The 21730-nt window shown below is 38.4% G+C and overlaps 3 protein-coding genes across 47 annotated transcripts in view; all 3 read right to left on the bottom strand.

The window, feature by feature from the left end:
• The window catches only part of LOC120932487 (protocadherin gamma-C5-like), a 721441-nt gene that overhangs the window by 87721 nt on the left and 611990 nt on the right, over positions 1-21730 (bottom strand). The window contains exon 1 of one of the 45 annotated variants that reach the window (XM_040344922.1): positions 18231-20843. The exons of 42 other annotated variants lie outside the window; for them this stretch is intronic. In XM_040344922.1, coding sequence (XP_040200856.1) covers positions 18231-20627 — 2397 coding nt within the window. In that variant the 5' untranslated portion in view covers positions 20628-20843. Of the gene's footprint in view, positions 1-3589; positions 6113-9408; positions 12036-18230; positions 20844-21730 lie in introns of those variants that run through there. 2 more of the 45 variants (XM_040344897.1, XM_040344936.1) reach the window with 2 other exon arrangements.
• Positions 1-21730, bottom strand: part of LOC120932491 (protocadherin gamma-C5-like) — a 241030-nt gene that overhangs the window by 61620 nt on the left and 157680 nt on the right.
• LOC120932492 (protocadherin gamma-C5-like) overlaps positions 1-21730 on the bottom strand; it is a 223988-nt gene that overhangs the window by 61620 nt on the left and 140638 nt on the right.

The raw sequence follows: 21730 nt of genomic DNA, 5'->3' as shown, positions 1-21730 counted from the left end.
CATTAGTAGCATGTTGAATGGAATGTATAAAAGGACAGGTTTATGTTAAGCAATGCTAGGAAAAACATGTGCACTGGTCAGGTAAGATATTTATATTGTCTTTGTTTAAATACTCAAGCTTCATGTGTTTGCATAGCCTCCTTATTGTTGTAGGTGGAACTGCTGAATAGTAAGCACAATTAATGTGGAACACTAATGCCTAAAACCGTACATAATTATTTATATACTCATGAACTCCCAGTACAGATATATCACAGTCAGAAATCTGTTTGCTAGTTTTCCCTATGTAGGTTTATTTCCCAGCCATCATTATGTTTAATTCTGGAAGTGAAACTCTTCTGCTCTATATATGATTATCGTAATAATGATGATGAACATGATAATTTGCATGTGTGACACCTGTGTCCTACTTTGCATGGCAGAGATTGTCTGTGTGTAAATTCCTTTTCTATGGCCCACAAAGAATAATTATTATTTCTGGATTACTTGGCACAATCAGATTAGGTAATAAAAGTTATATACATTTCAGAGTATAACCAAACACAACAACATGTATTGGCTTTAATGAATATTACATTGATTTTAGAATGCAGTGTATATAAGTGATTAACTAATGTATGCAGGCAGACTACACAAGGCAGATCAATTGCTTTTCACCCAATGTGGCTTTATCAGAAGTTCTGATTGGGTGAAATGCGTCAGTGGGGGTTTGTCTGTATCACTCCAATGACAGCAGTGAAGGCTGATAATTAATCGTTGGGATGAACATTGTCATACTAAGAACTTTTGCCTTTTATGGACTAAACTATATTTTTGATAATGCGCTAGGATGGCTGCTTTCTTGTCTCTTTTATGTCTTAGTTCTTTCTCAAGAACCTTCCATACCAAATGAGAGTAGCAAGACTTAATATTGTATTGTGATTGGATTTATAAACTTGTTCTGTGCTATCTGCACTGACCTACAAGCCTGGAATTTCTGGTTTTCCTCATTCAACTTTCTACTTTTCTGACTTGGAATTAGAGAGTATTATTATTATTATTATACAGGATTTATATAGCGTCAGCAGTTTGCGCAGAGCTTTACAAAATGAGGGCAGACAGTACAGTTACAATACAATTTAATAGAGGAGGAGTCAGAGGACCCTGCTCGTTAGAGCTTACAATCTAGGAGGATAATATTTATTAGTTGCAATTGGTTATTGCACAAAGAAATCACAGAGTAAAAAAGGGAACTCTCTATTAAATAAGCCTGGTGATTTATCCAAAGACATGCATTGTAATTAATAGAAATAATGGTAAATAACTATATGAGCCAATAAATATTAGTCATGCTACCTGGATGGAACAAAAATGCATTAATAATGCAGCCTTATCACATACAAATTCTTAAAAATCTTAAATTGTATGTGCTGTAACCCATAGCAAGCAAATTAATATAAACATCAAAGTCATTCTCCATGTTTTCCAACGATAATCATTCTTATATGAGCAATTTAACCACTTGCCGTCCACCAATGACATATTGACGTTGGCAAAGTGGTTGTAGAATCCTGACTGGGGGCGCGCATCGCGGCGATCGTTGTTGCAGGGTGTCAGTCTGACACCCCGCAACACAGATCAAGGAGCAGCCGATCGGCTCTCCTCTACTCGCGTCTGACAGACGCGAGTGAGGAAAAGCCGATTACCGGCTTTTCCTGTTTACATCGTGATCAGCCGTGTCCAATCACGGCTGATCACGATGTAAACAGGAAAAGCCGGTAATCGGCTTTTCCTCACTCGCGTCTGTCAGACGCGAGTAGAGGAGAGCCGATCGGCTGCTCCTGTGACAGGGGGGGGTTTGTGCTGATCGATCATCAGCACAGCCCCCCCGAGGATGCCCACTGGACAACCAGGGATGCCCACTGGACCACCAGGAATGGCCACATAGAACACCAGTTAAAAAAAAAAAAAGGATGCCACCCTAGACCACCAGGGATGAGGAGGACACACAAAATGGATGCCAATCAGTGCCGCAATGGATGCCAATCAGTGCCCACAATGGGCATCACTGATTGGCAGGCATTGTTTGGCACTGATTGGCATCCATTAGTACAACACATACAATAGTGCCCATCTATGCCCATCCGTGCCACCTATCAGTGCCCATCCATGCCGCCTATCAGTGCCCATCCATGCCGCCTATCAGTGCCCATCCGTGCCGCCTATCCGTGCCCATCCGTGCCGCCTATCCGTGCCCGTCCATGCTGCCTACCCGTGCCCATCTGTGGCACCTATCCGTGCCCATCCGTGCCGCCTATCAGTGCCCATCCATGCCGCCTATCCGTGCCGCCTATCAGTGCCCATCCATGCCGCCCATCAGTGCTGCATATTAGTGCCCATCAATGCCACCACATCAGTGCCACCTCATCAGTGCCCATCAGTGCCGCCTTATCAGTGCCCATCAGTGCAGTACCATCAGTGCCCATCAGTGAAGGAGAAAACGTACTTATTTACAATGTTTTATAACAGAAACAAAAAAATACATTTTGTTTTCTAAATTTCCGGTAATTTTTTTTTTTTTGCAGAAAATAAATATCCCAGAGGTGATCAAGTACCACCAAAAGAAAGCTCTATTTGTGGGAACAAAATGATAACAATTTAGTTTGGGTACAGTGTAGCACGACCGCGCAATTGTCATTCAAAGTGCACAGCACTGAAAGCTAAAAATTGGTCTGGGCGGGAAGGTGTATACGTGCCCTGTATGGAAGTGGTTAAAGTCACAGCTACCCCAAAGTAGTTCATGCACTACTTTGGTCCAATTTTCATGCAACTTGAGGACCATAGACTTCAATGTTAAACCCTCAAAAGTTGAATGAAAATTGTTCCTGAACGTTATGCAGGCATACAGCACTTTTAAGTACACGATGGGGTTTATTTACTATCACTGGATCATGCAAAATCAGGTTCACTTCTGTATATAAACCAATGAGCTTCTAACCCCAGCATGTTCAATTAAGCCTGGTAATAAAACCTGGAAGCTCATTGGTTTCTATGCAGAAGTGAGCCTGATTTTGCACTTTCTAGCGATAGTAAATAAACCCCATTGTGTACTTAAAAGTGGGGTATGCCTGTACAATGCAACAACAGTTGTCCATTATCACTTGTCAAAGCCAAAGTCATATAAAAGTTGCAACCATCCAAAGTTGGGTCAAAGTTGCTTCAAAGTTGCATTAAAGTTTCACTCCTAAGTTGGTGCAACTTTGTGATCGTATAACTGTGAATGGAGCCTAAAGGTAGTGGAAATGATTTATACAATCCGCAACTGCAAGTATATTCAATAAAGCATGTGCCCAGAAGGGCAGCTTAAACAAATAAAACAAATCTAATATAAATAAGAGGGACCTTATATAATTACACTGAAAATATATTTTTTCCTCACCTGACTTGGGTCAATCAAAAGATTCAAATTAGAAGCATCAGGTGCACTATCTGGATCTTTAAACTGTGAAATATTTAATTGACTCCTTAATGTCAAGTCATTTGTTCCTGTACCAGGAGGAAAACAGATTGGATAACAAGGTCCAGTGGGTTCTGGAGGAGCCATCCTTACCTCCATATATTTTAAAGTCCCATCCGTGTTTAGGTAAAGTGTCGGTTTGTACTGATCCAAATAAGATGTAGAAAGTGGTTTGCTGGAGAAACAAGACCCACAGCTACTGTCATAATTCTTCTTAAGGCATCTGACAAGCAATATTGTAAAAGTAGTAAGAAAGACTAAACTAATTGCTGCTAAGGAAATGATAAGATATAAGGTCATATTTGGTGCTGATTTAGAATTTGTAAGAAAATCATGGGATTTGGGGTTTTCCTGAGCAATATTCTCCATTATATTTACAATCAGAGTGACTGTAGAGGACAGTGAAGGCTCCCCATGGTCACTGACTGAAATTACAATACGATGTTCTGCGTTATCTGTCTCCTGTAATCCTCGCAGAGTTCTGACTTCTCCTGTATATTCAGAGATGTGAAACAAAGCTGGACTGCCAGACTGAAGAAGACTATAGGTGAGCCAGGCATTGTGCCCAGAATCCAGATCCACTGCAGAAACTTTACTCACTAAATAGCCAGCAGACGCAGATCTGGGAATGGTCTCTTGTGCCATGACTTCCCCTGAGCTCTCTGGGTATAATATAGAGGGATAATTGTCATTTGTATCCTGAATAAATATGAAGACTGAAACATTGGAAAACAGCTTTGGGGATCCAGAATCTTCCACTCTCGCAGTGATCTGTAGAACTTGGAACTGTTCATAGTCGAATGAGCGCTGGGCATAAATATTACCAGTGTCAGAGTTAATGTAGACAAATGAAGAGACAGGGGACCCATCTATGTGGCTCTCTGCTATGGAGTAAATAAGCTTTGCATTATCTCCCTCATCTGGATCTCCAGCAGATACTGTACACAACAGTCTGCCAGGCTCATTGTTTTCTGATATGAAGGCATTATAAGCAGACTGCAGAAATGCTGGAGGATTATCATTCACATCAGAAATATTAATGATGATTGTAGTCTGGCTGCTTAAAGATGGAGAGCCCAGATCAGAAGCGATCAGTGTAATAGTATATTGTGAGACTTTCTCCCTGTCCAGATGTCCACTAGTGACCAGTGTATAACGGTTTGACATGGGCTGGCATTTAAAGGGTAAATCTGGTGATATTTCTAATTTGATTTCCCCATTTTTACCGGAATCCCTGTCTCTGACTGTGATAAACCCAACAATAGTCCCTACTGGAGCATTTTCCAGCACTTCATTTTTTTTTGTAGTAAATACAATTTCTGGTACGTTATCATTCACATCTTGCACTTCAACCTGTATAATACATCGTCCTTCGAGTTTAGGTGATCCTTTGTCTGCAGCTTTAACAGACAATTCATACAATTTTGTCTCCTCAAAATCCACATGTCCCTTGATAAATATTTCACCATTGTGAGGATTTAAATCAAATGTTTGTTTTGCAGACTCCAAAGTATGGTGATCAAATGTATAGAATATTTCACCATTAATTCCTTCATCTAAATCAGTGGCATTAAGTCTCATAACAACTGTTTTTATAGGAACATTTTCTCGTAAGCTAATTTTATAACGTGGCTGATCAAACACTGGTGCATTGTCATTAATATCTAGCACAATAACAGTTATCTGAGTAGATCCTGATCGGGGAGGTTCTCCTCCATCTATGGCAGTGAGAACAAGCTTGTGTTCAGATTTCTCCTCTCTATCGAGGATTTTTTCTAGGACTAACTCTGCAATGAGCGTTCCATCTATGCGATTGGTAACAGTCAATGAAAAATATGGATTTGGGTTCAGTTTGTAATTATTAACACCATTATTACCTACATCAAGATCCTTGGCTATTTCTAGTGGAAAACGAGCACCTGGGAAAGCAAATACTTCTGTAATCTTTACAAGTTCATTGGTGGTGGTAAAACTGGGAGAATTATCATTGATATCCAAAATCTCAATTTCTAAATTAAACAGCTCCAGAGGATTCTCAGCTATAACCTCTAAATGCAGTAAACAGCTGGATATGGATCCACACAGGCTTTCCCTATCAATCCTCTCATGAACAGTCAGGGCTCCGTTTCTTTGGTTGATATAAAAATATCTGCTGCTTTCTTCAGATTTCAACCCCAAGCTTCGTTTTTTAATATCTGCTAGATTCAATCCAAGATTCAGAGCTACATTCCCTACAACAGTCCCTAAATCTGACTCCTCTGCAATAGAATAACGAAGCTGCCCAGAGACCCAGCCCCAGCTACAAAGGAGAAAGAAGAAAGCTACTTGCCATTTCCAAGCATTTGGGATGATTTGCCAGTCCATATCTTAAACCCTTATTGTATGATTGATTAAAATGTACATCCTTTATAATCCAAATGTGTTTTTAGTGTAAATATGAAGCATTTTGTTGAGATTTTCTGTTGTTGCAGGAAAAGCATCCAGAGGGATCTCATTGCAGACGCAGCTCTTCTTTGTGTGTGAGAGAAGAGATGGGAGGGTGAATCACTGAGCCAGGGGGAGGAGAACACTGCCAGCATGAACAGATTTTGTAGTGTAGCTTAAATACTTGACTGGATGACAAGTATTCCCTCTTCTGGCCACCAGTGATTATTGCAGTTAAATACCATGCAATATGCTGATACTAATTTGACTGTATATTTCCAACAAAAACATTTAAAATATTGTAAATTTGTACAAATACATACTGGGCAGAAGAAGGTATGTTAAGTGTTAAAAAGATATTCAACGGACTGTATAATCTAGCTATCAGAGCACTGGCACCCATATTAAATACAGTATAATTACATCATTTATATTTATGCTGTTTTTTTTAAGATTCCAAGATGGAAAAAAGGTAGTAAGTTTGCAAAATGGAGAAGATTAAAAGGGGACAGGTTATTGGCAATTTTGTATATACCTAGTACCGTACCTAAGTTGATGTTATATATGATCATATCATCACTGTCTATTGACATATCTGATCATTTAACATTTTAAATGTGTTTTGTTATGGCATTATAATATATTTAAAATTTAATAAAAGCATAAAAAATATTGTGGATAAAATGGCATCTGTTTTCTGATATCTTCACAATGTTGACTCCAGATCTCTGGTATCTTTATGAAATAGCTGCTAGCTTTTTATAATACAAATCACAAAGTCTTGTGATGTTACACTAAAAATCCCCCAAACATATGGCTTTGAAGTACAGATCTCAAATAAGTTTCATCTTTATCTTGCAGGTCTCCATATCTCTGATGGTCCTAAAGTTCTACTCCAGGTTGCAGTTAAATGTACCCATGCAGTGCCTCCTCCCAACACTGCTTAAATGAAATGTTCATTTGGCTGGAGGGGAAGGAATAAGCACAAATACTTACCCTATTTCTTGATCCCCTGGCAGCAGATGCTCTTCTTCATTGTCCAATGCTTCAGGTACGTAGGTGGGCCCTCGCCATTCTTGCATGCAATGCAGCACTAGCCCTGCAGTGTGTGTGATAACCTACGACCGCTCAGAATAACTAGGCAGCAAAGTGAAGCTGCTTCAATGGAACAAGTTGCATGGAAAAGAGGAAGCCTGCGAGAGCAAATAATACAGTAAGTATTGTGATTTAAAGGGGTTGTAAAGGTAAATGTTTTTTATGGCCGCACCTGTATCACAGGTGCGCGTTTGCAAGAGCTTTCCACCATGCGAGGGAGCTCGCATGAAGGTGGAAAGCTCCTGCGCATAGGATTTTTGTGCGTTGAAATTGGCTACAGACGATTGGAATTTCCGACAAGAACGTTTGTTGTCAGAAAAATTGAGAACCAACTCTCAAACATTTTTCCGACAGCAAATGTCCGATGGAGCCTACACACGGTTGGAATATCCGACCAAGAGCTCACATCGAACATTTGTTGTCAGAAATTCCAATCATGTGTATGCGGCATTAGTCCAATTGTGAACATTCTGCTGGCTACAGAGTATACTTTGTGTTCTTTATGTGCATGTCTCATACAGTTCAGCACCCTCTTCTGCTGCCTAAAACCTTGTACACTGAAGTTACATGTCAGATAGATAAAGTGATGGTAAACTCTGTACAACCACTTTCACCTACAGGTAAGCCTTAATATAGGCTTACCTGTAGGTGCTGGAAATATCTCCTAAACCTACACGGTTTAGGATATATTTACAATGTACCTGTGCGCTGATGTTTTCTGCGCATGCGCACTTTAGAAAGGGCATAATTGGGAAAGAAAATGCTCTCCTTGCCTGTATCTTGCCTAACTTCTCAAAGATTCCTTGAACATGATTGTGTATTCTTTGCAAAGTGAATTTTCACTGCATTCACTAAGCCACAGGAAAATTCACTTGCAACGTGAATTTTCCCACACAAAGTAAAGAGCCTATTTGCCTTTAGTAAATCAACCCCTTGGTGTGGAATCCTGGTCATAGCACCCTTTAATATAAGAAAGGAAGATATACAGTTATCTTTGCAAGTCTTAGAAATGCATGTATGAAATGCTAAAATACCTTTTCACCTTTGAAGATAACAGTCTGTATTCAATTTAATGCATTACTTCTCTAAATATTTGTGCCAGTCACCACAGCCACAACACTTCTGGAATACACAACTTGTATTTTGCCTCTCCTGCATCATCCTACCATGCAAATACATATATATTGGTTGAATTAAAGAGGTTGCTTATGAATTATTATTTTTCAAAACCGAGAGATGTATGCATATAGACAGTTTTACCAAGCTAGATAGATGGATTTACCTAGCAAAGGGACATATTGTATGCATAAGCTGGTCAGTCATTCAAACTTTTTGTTATACTGCATATTTCTGGTCTCATATTTTTGCAACAGTAAACCATCCATACTATATCAGGCATTATATATAGCAATTAATATATTTAATAGGTTTATGCTAAAGTTTGCACACACAAACGTAAAAAAGCTGCCATGGCCAACTCTTCCTTCTGAAAATGTGACTAGCTGACCCTCCAGGTTCAGTACTTTCTGAGTTACTAACCAAAATAAAAATGCAGATTAGGATTTCAAATATCACGTGATGAATTCTGGTTCCAGGTTTGTGACCCAGAAACTATTGAAGCCAGAAGAAGTTAACTAACATTTTTAGAACGTGTTCATCAGCATACATTTTTATTTCATAACATGTTTCCTGTTACCAATTTTGAGTGTATGTAAACTCTAACAATACACTTCTCCTATTGGCTCCCTTTTGCCTCCCTGTTAAATATTTCACTGAAAGTGTTTTGTTATATCTGTTTGATAAATGCAAACAATTTCTTGTTGATTATAGAAGATATTGTGCATATTTCCCTGCGTTATTTCAAGAAGTCTAATTAGCCCTCCTAGTTCTCATCTCAAACTACAGAACAGTGTCTATGTTGTAGATACAAGTAGACCGGGAGCAATTCAGTAGTTTAGCAAAGGACAACTGTGCATTGCTCATGCCATTGGTTCACTGTGCTGTCAGCCCACAAAAGGATTTAGGAGCTGAGTGCATTTCTAGCAGATCAACACATCTTTTTTCTGTACTTGCAAGGATAAAACATGTATTGAAGAGATGTACTGTATATGTTTCTTTTTTTGCCTCAACATACACTTTACCAATTGATATAACCATGCGACAATAATAGATTAAGATAGTTTTTTCAGATTTCTGAAAATGTTGGTAAGTTATTAGTTTGGGCATATATAAGATGGTATACTGAAATTTTAGGTTATGGCAAAAGTGTGATGTATACCAATTTATACAAGTGCAACAATATTTTACATGTAAGATAAATTATAATATTTATAAACCAGTAACATTATTATTATTATTATTATTATTATTATTATTATTATTATGTTCCCTACCTGGCTTATTTCATTTAACAGGCTTGCACTGGTGGATTGATTAACCTGTGTATCCATTAGAACTGAATGTAAAGCTGTGACTGGTTTTGTCAATGTAAAATCTGCAGCGTTGGTTGATGGAGGAAAGCAAGGTGGATAACATGGTCCTGGTGGGTCTGTTGGAGCCATCCTCACTTCCATGTATTTTAATGTTCCATCTGTGTTCAAGTAAAGAGTTGGCTTGTAATGATCCATGTAGTTACTGGAATGTGATTTGTTTGGGAAGCAAGACCCACAACCACTACTGTAACTATCCCTTTTAAGGCACCTCACAATTAATATGATAAATGTAACCACAGAAACCAAAGTGGTGGCTACAAGAGAAATAATAAGATATAAGGTCATATCTGGTGTTGATTTGGAATTTGTAAGAAAATCATGAGATTTGGGGCTTTCCTGAGCAATATTATCCATGATATTTACGATCAGAGTGACTGTAGAGGACAGTGAAGGCTCCCCATGGTCACTGACTGAAATGACAAGTCGATGTTCTGTGTTATCCATCTCCTGTAATCCTCGCAGAGTTCTGACTTCTCCTGTATATTCAGAGATGTGAAACAAAGCTGGACTGCCAGACTGAAGAAGACTATAGGTGAGCCAGGCATTGTGCCCAGAATCCAAATCCACCGCAGATACTTTACTTACTAAATAGCCAGCAGATGCATATCTGGTAATGGTCTCCTGAGAAATGACTTCCCCTGAGTTCTCTGGGTATAATATGGAGGGATAATTGTCATTTGTATCCTGAATGAATATGAAGACTGTAACATTGGAAAACAGCTTTGGAGATCCAGAATCTTCTACTCTTGCAGTGATCTGTAGAACTTGGAGCTGTTCATAGTCAAAGGAGCGCTGGGCATAAATATTACCAGTGTCGGAGTTAATGTAGACAAATGAAGAGACAGGAGAGCCATCTATGTGGCTCTCTGCTATGGAGTAAATGAGTATTGCATTATCACCTTCATCGGGGTCTCCAGCAGCTACTGTACACAGCAGTCTGCCAGGCTCATTGTTTTCTGATATGAAGGCATTGTAAGCAGACTGTAGAAATGCTGGAGGATTATCATTAACATCAGAAATAGTAATAGTGATTGTAGTCTGGCTGCTTAAAGATGGAGAGCCGAGATCAGAAGCGATCAGTGTAATAGTATATCGTGAGACTTTTTCCCTGTCCAGATGTCCACTAGTGACCAGGGTATAACGGTTCAACATGGGCTGGCATTTAAAGGGTAAATCTGGTGATATTTCAAGTTTTACATCTCCATTTTTGCCAGAATCCCTGTCTCTGATTGTGACAAATCCAACAACAGTCCCTACTGGAGCATTTTCAGGCACGTAAGAATTTTTTGATGTATATATAATTTCTGGAGTGTTATCATTTACATCTTGCACATCCACTTGAATAACACAGTGTCCCTCTAGTTTGGGAGACCCTTTATCTTCTGCTTTTATAAACAATTCATAAAAATCTGAATCTTCAAAATTTATGATTCCTGTAACAAACACTTCACCTGTGTATTGATCTATATCGAATATGTTCTTTGCAGAATCCAGTGTGTGATGGTCAAAGGAATACAAAATTTCACTATTTGTACCCTCATCTAAATCTGTGGCATTTAGCTTTATAACAACTGTTTTTAAAGGAGTATTTTCTACAACACTGATTTTATAGCTTGAGTGATCAAACACTGGTGCATTATCATTGATATCCAAAACCACAACAGATATTTGTGTGGATCCTGATCTTGGTTGTTCTCCACCATCTATGGCTGTAAAGATCAATGTATGTTCTGCATTTACCTCTCGGTCTAAACTTTTATCTAATACTAATTCTGCAATAAGGCTTCCATCCTTACGATTCTTAATTAATAAGGAAAAATATGGATTTGAATTTAAATTGTACTGTCTAACACCATTCTTACCTACATCCAAATCCTTTGCTAGCTCTAACTGAAATCGCAAACCAGGACTTGCCACTTCTGTAATTTTTATAACTTGATTAATGCTTGAAAAAAAAGGTGAGTTATCATTTATATCCAATACCTCAATTTCCAGGCTGAACAGCTCCAAGGGATTTCCAGCTAAAACCTCTAACTGCAGCAAACAGCTGAGGCTGGATCCACACAGGCTCTCCCTATCAATTCTATCTTTTATAATCAAAGCACCATTTTTTTGATCTATAGCAAAAATATTGCCTTTTCCTTCAGATTCCAGACTTAGTCTTCTTCTATTAATATCCACCAGGTTTAAGCCCAGATCCTGAGCTATATTCCCAACAACAGTCCCTGGGTCTGACTCCTCTGCAATAGAATAACGGAGCTGCCCCAAGACCCAACCCCAGCTACAAAGGAGAACGGAGAAAGCTACTTGCCATTTCCAAGAATTGGGAAAGCTTAGGATGTCCATATCTTAAATTCTTTCTGTGAAAAATAAAATATACATCCTCTTTGTAATCCAAATGTTGTTGGAGATTAGATTATCATGAAAAAAGCAGAGCTTTTCTGCATTTGAATGATCCACAGGGTTTTCATCGGAGCAGCAGCTCTTCTTTGTGTGTGAGAGGAGAGATGGGAGGGTGAATCACTGAGCCAGGGGGAGGAGAGAGCATAGCTGAAATGAGCAGATTCATTATTGTGACTTGTAATCCTAACTGGATGACAAGCCTGCCCTCTTCTGGTAAATAGTAAGAATAAACCTTAAGTTAAAGCAACATGATTCCCATTTTTAAATAGGAATATTTATATAGATACATATATATATACGGTATATATATATATATATATATATATATATATATATATATATATATATATATATATAGATAGAGAGAGAGAGAGATAGATAGATAGATAGATAGATAGATAGATATATATATATATATATATATATATATATATATATATATATATATATATAATCATAAGAAGGGATAAATAAATTATATGCTTTATAATGATTTCCTAAACATATATGTCAGTATTATCTGGGGAACCTAGCACAACAAATAATAATACAAAGCATTCTGTTACGTCTCATCTTCACTAAAATAAACAAAAATCACCCTGTCTAGCACCTATCAAGGTGACCTATATGCTCAATTCTAATAAATTATACAAACAAGAAATACAACTCTACAATGTGCTTTCTTCATCAGAATAGTTGGTTTCATTAACCACTTGAAGACCAGGCCTATTTCTGACATTTGTTGCTTACAAGTTAAAATCTGTATTTTTTGCTTAAAAAATCGTGTATATACTTTTAGCAGAGACCCTATAAAATAAAATGGCGGTCATTGCAATATTTTATATCACGCTGTATTTGTGCAGAGGTCTTTCAAATGCAATTTTTTGGGAAAAAAATATATTCATTAATAAAAAAAAAATGAAACAGTAAAGGTAGACAATTTTTAAATAGTAAATAAATACCCAACTTGTCACACTTTAAAATTGCGCACACTTGTGGAATGGTGAAAAACCACAGTACTTAAAAATCTCCATAGGCGACGCTTTATAAAAATTTAACGGTTACCTGTTTTGAGGTACAGAGGGGATCTTGCACTAGAAATATTGCTCTCGCTCTAACAACCGTGGCAATACCTCAAACGTGTGGTTTAAACACTGTTGAACACTGTTGCAGGCTTATGTATGCGTTTGCTTTGGCGCATAAGCATGGAGGGATGGGGCGCTTTAAAAAACAATATTTTTTTACACTGTCCCTTTAAAAAAAAATCTGATCACTTTTATTGCCATCACCATGTATTTAAACTTCCCTTGTGACAGTATTTGGCAGTGACAGGAGCTTTGTATGCAGGAATCTGGGGTCTAAAAGGCCCCTAGACCCTCCTCCGCACTTGAAAGCATTCAAAACGCCAAGATCTGCGTTTTTGAATACTTTTGATTTTGTAAAACTGGCTGATGAGTAAACTGGAAGTGACATCATGGTGTCTTATCTGGGTTACTATATCCGAGACCCAATCAAAGTCAATTCCGGCCAGGTGGTGGCTCGAGTCTCCCGGTGAGATGGGACAGCCTGGGTGAGCTATGCGGGAGGAGAGGGTTGTCCCCTCCCACTGCTTGTGATAAGAGCTGAGCGGCTGCTTAGCTGCATTGGTTGTTATTACAAGAAAGCCAACCGTCAGCTATAAAAAACGGTACCATGATTTGGCGGCAAGTGGTTAATTTATTGATTCTGTTACAGGCAACATTAACAAAATACTAGAGAAATAAGCTGAAGTAAGATTCAACTTTCTTAAAGGGGTTGTAAAGGTAAAAGTTTTTTTACCTTAATGCATCCTATGCATTTAGGTAAAAAATCATCTGAGAGCACCGCCCCCCTGAGCCCTCGTTTTACTTACCTCACCGTTCGAAAGTCCCGGGCGCGTGCTTGTCATCCTGTTCGGTTCCCAGCCTGGCCGTTGATTGGCTAGGCTGGGCGGATTAATAGCAGCGCAGCCATTGGCTGGCGCTGCTGTCAATCACAGCGGATGACGCGGCGCGCCTGGGGGGCGGGGCCGAGTGATACAGTCGGCGGCTATGGCCACCACTGTATCACGGGAGCGCGCTCGCAAAAGCTTTCCACCATGTGAGCTCGCTCGTATGAAGGTGGAAAGCTTTTGCGAGGAGGAGCCGAGACAGCCGCCGAGGGACCCCAGAAGACCGGAGTCTGCAAAACGAGCTGCACAGTGGAGGTAAGTATAACATGTTTGTTATATAAAAAAAAATAATCTGCCTTTAGTGTTCCTTTAAGACTTTGTGGGAGATGGGGACAGTCTGTGTGATATATATAAAAAAAACTTGCAGATGCTCCAACATAGGCACTCACACAAATGTGACATATACACCTTAAGTGAAGTATGTCCAAGTCAAATGCGTCTTTTCATTGTGCTATGTTATGAAAGATATTACATTACATATATTAAGTATTATATATTATATATACATGCATATGTATTTGCAATAGGAACAGAAATATTCTGTAGATCTGTTCTGAAAGTAATGTGAATGTTACACAAAATATGTTGACTCACATAGTATTACAGATACATCTAGGAGTTACTTATTTAAATTTGTATCATATGTCAGTATTTTACATTTTACCACAACAGTTTAAACTCCTATTATGTAACTGAACAGGGTAAACAGAGACAACATTGAGACCAAAGTTTGAGATTCTACCATGAGCCCATTGTTCATATACTACAGTAAATCCCTATTGTAATTAGGTATTGTGGATATTTGTTAAATTAAGAGAAAACGTGGCACAAGATAGATAAAGTTCAAACACCTTAAATCTATATACATTTTTTCTAAATGTAATATGTGAATGGGGAGAGTTTTGACTTCCTATCGAATACAAATAAAAACAATATATATCTTTGTGTTAATTTTTCTAATTTAGTGTCGTGGTGAATGTGTAAGAGGAGTAAAGGATCTCTTTGCAAATTGCACATAGGCTCCCCTATACCCCCACCTTGTAAATTGGAGGTGCAGAAGACCCCAATGCCTGTTGACACCTTGCTGGTGATTTTGAACACATGACACTGAAGTGTATGGTTCTAACTATCCACAATTTTCCAGGCCCACATGCTAGTGGCTCTCCTGCCCTTGGAATATCATTCTCTATGCCTGGCATACAGGAGTATAACCTCTTGGAGGATACTGCTATTTTCTTTAAAGTTTTAATAACCTATAAAGAAACACATAAAAGGAAATTGCTCTTGTAATTACAGCCCTAACAGCAAACTTTGCAATTATTATCATAGCAACATCATACACATCACATTATCCTCACATCAAAACCACTGTCCACTGCCTAATTTCAAATGCAAAAAAATTTCTAGAACCCAGTCAAACTTCATTATCATGCAGACTTCAGCAAAGTGTTAACATGCGTGCAGATTTTCGTGAAGTCATTCCAGATTTTCAAAATAAGTACATTTTTGGTACTCTAACACTGAAATATTTCAATACAATAGCATTAACAGAAACTGAGCAATTACTGAGATGTGTAATTCAGCAAAATCTTAATTTTTGCCAACACTAAAACCACAATTCAGAGGCTGACATTTTTAAATCTTGGGGCATGCTGGGAGCCTATTTGGAGTGTTACCAATAACTTGGTGGCCTTGCATTACTGTATATCCCCTTTACAATGTGCAAACATTTAATATTTTGCCATATTATTTTTTTTCTGCAGAAAACCGAAGACTGTAGTCATATCTGTACAACAATACCAGCGCAAGAGGGTTGATATTGTTTTCCCTACTAATCAAAAGGAATGTAATTTTATATTTACAGGCAAAGTTAAATGTCTGCTTCACTCAGCATGCTGTCTTATACCATCCATACTGACACTTCTGTACTAGACTCTTTTTTTCTGTTTATTGAGACATAAATAATTCAAGTTTACATAAATGAATAAATCCATCATATTAATTGTATTTTATTTTTCACCAAGGTAACTGAATCAAGTCTAATGTAATATTTTATGTTAAAAATGTGTAAAAGTAGTTGATAAACATGTAGAATTTACAGGCCCCAGATGTGGCCTCCAACTTTTGTTAATGGGAAAGCTCTATAATTAAAACTGGGCTTCGGAAAACAAACTGCAGTAAAAAGGACACAGGTACTGTGGCACGATGCTATGATGTGGTGCAATAATATCCTCAGGCCCCTCCTACAAAACAAGAGCTTACTGAATATCAAAGACCCGCACAAAATCCTAATAATGACTTTACTGGGTTAGAAAATGTGTGTATTTTGAAAAAATTTACTTTTTTATTTAAAAATGTTATTTGCAAAATTGTTTAAACTTAAAGTGGAGGTTCACCCTCAAAAAAAATTCTGACATCACATGGCGTCGAGCCATCCTACCGACAGAATGCCCGTGTTTTTTTTTTTCTCAGCACATACCTCGTTATCACGATTTTCACCCCCTGGCAATCCCGCGGGACTGGGCGTTCCCAAGCACTGCCTGTGATTGACAGGCTTCCGAACGGTGCATACTGCGCGTCACAGGTTGCCGGCAGAACCCGAACGTCGGTGCGCAGGCGCCGTAAAGAGCCGCACCGACGTTCGGGTTTTTTCTGCAACCTGTGACGCGCAGTATGCGCCGTTCGGAAGCCTGTCAATCACAGGCAGTGCTTGGGAACACCCAGTCCCGCGGGATTGCCGGGGGGTGAAAATTGTGATAACGAGGTATGTGCTGAGAAAAAAAAAAACACCGGCATTCTGTTGGTAGGATGGCTCGACTCCATGTGATGTCAGACATTTTTTTGAGGGTGAACCTCCACTTTAAGCTTTTCAAAGGGGCAGCACCAAGCGTGAAAATGTAAAAAGTAGAATAACTTTTTTGCTATGTGGATCTGTCCATCGGCGGTCCGTTGGCATGGCCGTGACTATCGCAGGATGTGTTTGGCAGTATATTGGGGTTCTTCCTCGGCGCAGTCCACTTTACCTCCCAGTCCATGCATTACCATGCAATTGTCATTTACATGGATATTTCCTCTTATGACACAATACTGGTTCACCAGCAATTTTGGACCCTTTTGTACGTACTGCGCCTCCTTAGTCTCCCCGCCTTGCTGCCTTGCCCACACCCCTTGCCCGGCACATCTGGTTGATATCACCAGGCTCTTGTTTCCTTATGGCCTGGCTGTATTCCTCATGAGTTTTTACCGTGATCTCCACAACCAACCATCCCCTTGTCCGCTGCGGGGGGAACCCCCCAGGCCGCCTGGGTTCCGCATACTATCAATTGACTCATTTTATTGGCAGTCCTGACGAAGCGGCAACCCCGCGAAACTAGTCGACGTTTGACCAATCATTGAAGTGTTTTTATCTGTTCTGTATTTTTATACATCAATAAACTTTTTTTCATTATTATGTTTTATGCAATTTCATCAGTCCCTCCCAAACCACTGAATGGGTGGCGCCGGGTCCAATTTCAGCTACTGGTCCCTCGCCCCCACTCGCCCCTCTTTTATTCATAACCGGGATGAAAAGGTACTATTTTTAATTTTTTATACTTGAGGCAATACTCCCCCTTTTTGTTTTTTGCTATTCCCCGTTTTTTTTCTACCTTAGGACATTTGTAGCTAAACTGAGCAAAAGCTCTTTTCTGTTTATGATACATTAAATCATTTTTTTTTCTGTGATAGTCTATATAGTTGTATATGCCAAGTATAAAACAGACCTCAAGTTGAGTCCAATAAAGCCTTTTTGCTTAGTTTATGCTAAAACAATTATATGGCGAAGGGATGAGACTTTACAAAGAAGAATACTGTATCATTAAAGACAGCATACATATTTTAGATATATGCATCACACCAGATTTAATAACACTAGCTTTAATCACAGTCTGTATATTTGCTGACCATATACTATCCAAACTAAAATTTATAATTACAGAGCTTAGACTATGGGGTTGATTAACTAAATAGGTCGATTAACTAAATAGGCAAATAGGCTGTTCACATTGCAAGGGGAGTTGTTGGGGAATTTACCCCAGAGCTTAGTGGACGCAGTAAAGAATAGCCAACCACGTAGGAGAAAAAAAAACAGATTCACTACTACAATGCCTATGTTATTGTAATATTAAAACTTTGGACTTTGCAGCTGTGAACATACCAACAATGAACATCTGAATATTAAAAACAATGGATATCAGTGCAATGCTAGGTAAAGCAATCAGTGTTCTGAAAAATATGTAGAATTTGTTTGAAACAAACATCCAGAAACTGGGTAATTTCTAAATATAAAAGATAAATATTTGTAGTAGCTCACCTGAATAGGTTCATTAAGCCAGTCTGAGTCTGTTTGATTTTGAGATTTTACAACTGTTTCATTTAATGGGGGAATAAAACAAGCTGGATGGCATGGCTGTGGAGGTTCTGGAGGAGCCATTCTAACTTCCATGTATTTTAAAGTTCCATCAGTGTTCAGGTAAAGTGTTGGTTTGTATTGATCCAAATACGATGTAGAAAGGGATTTGGTTGAGAAACAAGACCCACAAGTACTGTCATAATTCCTCTTATGGCATCTAACAAGTATTATTATAAAAGTAACAAGAAAGACTAAAGTGACAGCTGCTAAGGAAATTATGAGATACAAGGTCATATTTGGTGTTGATTTAGAGTTTGTGAGAAAATCATGAGATTTGGGACTTTCTTGCACTATATTCTCTATTATATTTACAATCAGAGTGACTGTAGAGGACAGTGAAGGCTCCCCATGGTCACTGATGGAAATGACAAGTCGATGTTCTGTGTTATCCGTCTCATGTAATCCTCGCAGAGTTCTTATTTCTCCTGTATATTCAGAGATGTAAACCAAAGCTGGACTGCCAGTCTGAAGAAGACTATAGGTGAGCCAGGCATTGTGCCCAGAATCCAGATCCACTGCAGATATTTTACTGACTAAATAGCCAGCAGACGCAGATCTGGGAATGGTCTCTTGTGCCATGACTTCCCCTGAGTTCTCTGGGTATAATATAGAGGGATAATTGTCATTTGTATCCTGAATAAATATGAAAACTGAAACATTGGAAAACAGCTTTGGGGATCCAGAATCTTCCACTCTCGCAGTGATCTGTAGAACTTTGAACTGTTCATAGTCAAAGGAGCGCTGGGCATAAATATTACCAGTGTCAGAGTTAATGTAGACAAATGAAGAGACAGGAGAGCCGTCTATGTGGCTCTCTGCTATGGAGTAAATGAGCTTTGCATTATCTCCTTCATCTGGATCTCCAGCAGATACTGTACACAATAGTTTGCCAGGATCATTGTTTTCTAAAATGAAGGCATTGTAAGCAGACTGTAGAAAAGCTGGAGAATTATCATTAACATCAGAAATAGTAATGATGATTGTAGTCTGGCTGCTCAAAGAAGGAGAGCCGAGATCAGAAGCGATCAGTGTAATAGTATATTGTGAGACTTTCTCCCTGTCCAGATGTCCACTAGTGACCAGTGTATAACGGTTTGACATGGGCTGGCATTTGAAAGGTAAATCTGGGGATACTTCTAATTTAATTTGCCCATTTTTACCAGAATCCTTATCTCTGACTGTAATAAACCCAACAACAGTCCCTACTGGGGAATTTTCAGGTACCTCCCTACTTTTAGAGGAAAAAATAATTTCCGGACAGTTATCATTTACATCTTCTACTTCGACTTTGATTACACACCTTCCTTCTAATCTGGGTGATCCTTTATCTTCTGCCTTTACAAATAATTCATATGATTTTGACTCTTCAAAATCTACAGGTCCCTTCACAAATATTTCACCAGTATGTGAATTAATGTCAAATACTTTCTTTGCAGCATCGGATGTATAGTGATCAAAAGAATAAAATAGTTCACCATTTGCACCCTCATCTAGATCTGTAGCATTTGGTTTGATGATAACTGTTTGTAAGGGGACATTTTCCATGACAATTGTCCTATAACGTGGCTGATCAAACACTGGTGCATTGTCATTAATATCTAAAACAATAACGTTTATCACAGTGGATCCAGATCTGGGAGGTTCTCCTCCATCAATAGCAGTAAGGAAAAGCTTGTGCTCTGATAATTCCTCTCTATCAAGTGTCTTTTCCAGCACTAATTCTGCAATCAATGTTCCATCATTGCGATTAGTTTGAAATAAAGAAAAATATGGATTTGGATTTAGTCTATATTGGTGAATCCCATTGGGGCTTATATCTAGATCTTGAGCAATTTTTAGAGGAAAATGAACACCAGGGCTCGTCACTAGCTCTGTGATCTTTAGTACCTGGTCATTTAATAAAAAAATAGGACTATTGTCATTAATATCTACAACCTCTATTTCCAAACTGAACAGCTCCAGAGGTTTCTCAGCTACAATCTCCAAATGCAGCAAACAGCTGGCGCTGGATCCACATAGGCTCTCTCTATCAATCCTCTCTTGCACAGTCAAATCTCCGTTTATGTGGTCAATAGCAAAAAATCTGCTGCTTCCTTCAGATCCCAAATTAAATTTTTGTTTATTAATGTCTGCCAGGTTTAACCCAAGATCCCTTGCTGTATTTCCCACTACAGTCCCTGGATTTGACTCTTCCACAACAGAATAACGAAGCTGCCCAGAGACCCAGCCCCAGCTACAAAGGAGAAGGGAGAAAGCTACTTGCCATTTCCACGCTTTCAGAGAGGTTTGGCAGTCCATATCTTAAATCCTTTGTGTGAGATAGTATAAAATATACATCCTTTTTGTAATCCAATGCAAATGTGGATGAAGATTCGATTATCATAAGGTAAAGCAGTTCTGCTGCAATTGAATCATCATCTTGGTTTATAATGGAGTAGCAGCTCTTTGTGTGTTAGAGAGGAGATGGGAGGGTGAATCACTGAGCCAGGGGGAGGGGAGTGTGTGGCTGAAACCAGCAGATTCATTAGTGTGGCTTGAAATCCTTACTGGATGACAAGTCTGCCCTCTTCTGGTTAAATGTGAAAATAAAATTACAATTAAGATGAAGTAATTCCAGACATTCTGAATATTTCATTATTAAAGGATATTGATATACAGTATATTATTATATAGCAGATATTGACCATATATATATATATATATATATATATATATATATATATATATATATATATATATATATATATATATTGTGTATCCTCTGGTACGTTGTGTCACATATGGTTTGTAATTTTTTTTCAGACTCAAGCTCTATGATATTCTTGTCAGTCCCCCTTAGCAGCAATAGTCACTACAAGCTGAATAGTGTTGATTCTTTTGAATTTTCTATAATACAGATTAATGCTAAACAACACACCCTGTATACCATTATATTGCCAATATCATGGTTAAGGTGTCTTTTTTAGTATAAATCTATATTATAGAAAATGTGTAAGGATCAACATAGCAGAAAAATAATAATATAGCGTATACAAATGTGACACAAGTTACATTGCAATTGAATGGTATTAAAAATGCCCTTTCCCTTTTATTCTGCAGTGCTGTAAGTCACATTTTTAGGCATCTCCTTTTTTGGGGAGGTACCCCCAAAGTACAATCACGTCTAAAGGGATTGCCACTTTCCTCATTAGAACCCTGCAGGTGCAGCAGATGATTGGTAATAATAAAATCACTTCCATACAGATTCATTCACACATGGACACAGACAAACAAGCAAGTATTTCTTCAGAATAACTAGAGGTAGGAATCTGCAACACAATTTGTTAAAATCCTTGCTATGTACATAGATCACTCAGAGAGGAATGTTTTTTTTCTCAACAAAAGTGTAGTTACTTTTTAAA

Source organism: Rana temporaria, chromosome 3 (genome assembly GCF_905171775.1).
Source record: "Rana temporaria chromosome 3, aRanTem1.1, whole genome shotgun sequence".
In the NCBI taxonomy this organism is placed as follows: Eukaryota; Metazoa; Chordata; class Amphibia; order Anura; family Ranidae; genus Rana; species Rana temporaria.
The sequence above is the reverse complement of the archived record's forward strand: the minus strand, read 5'-3'. Positions and strand labels throughout refer to the sequence as shown.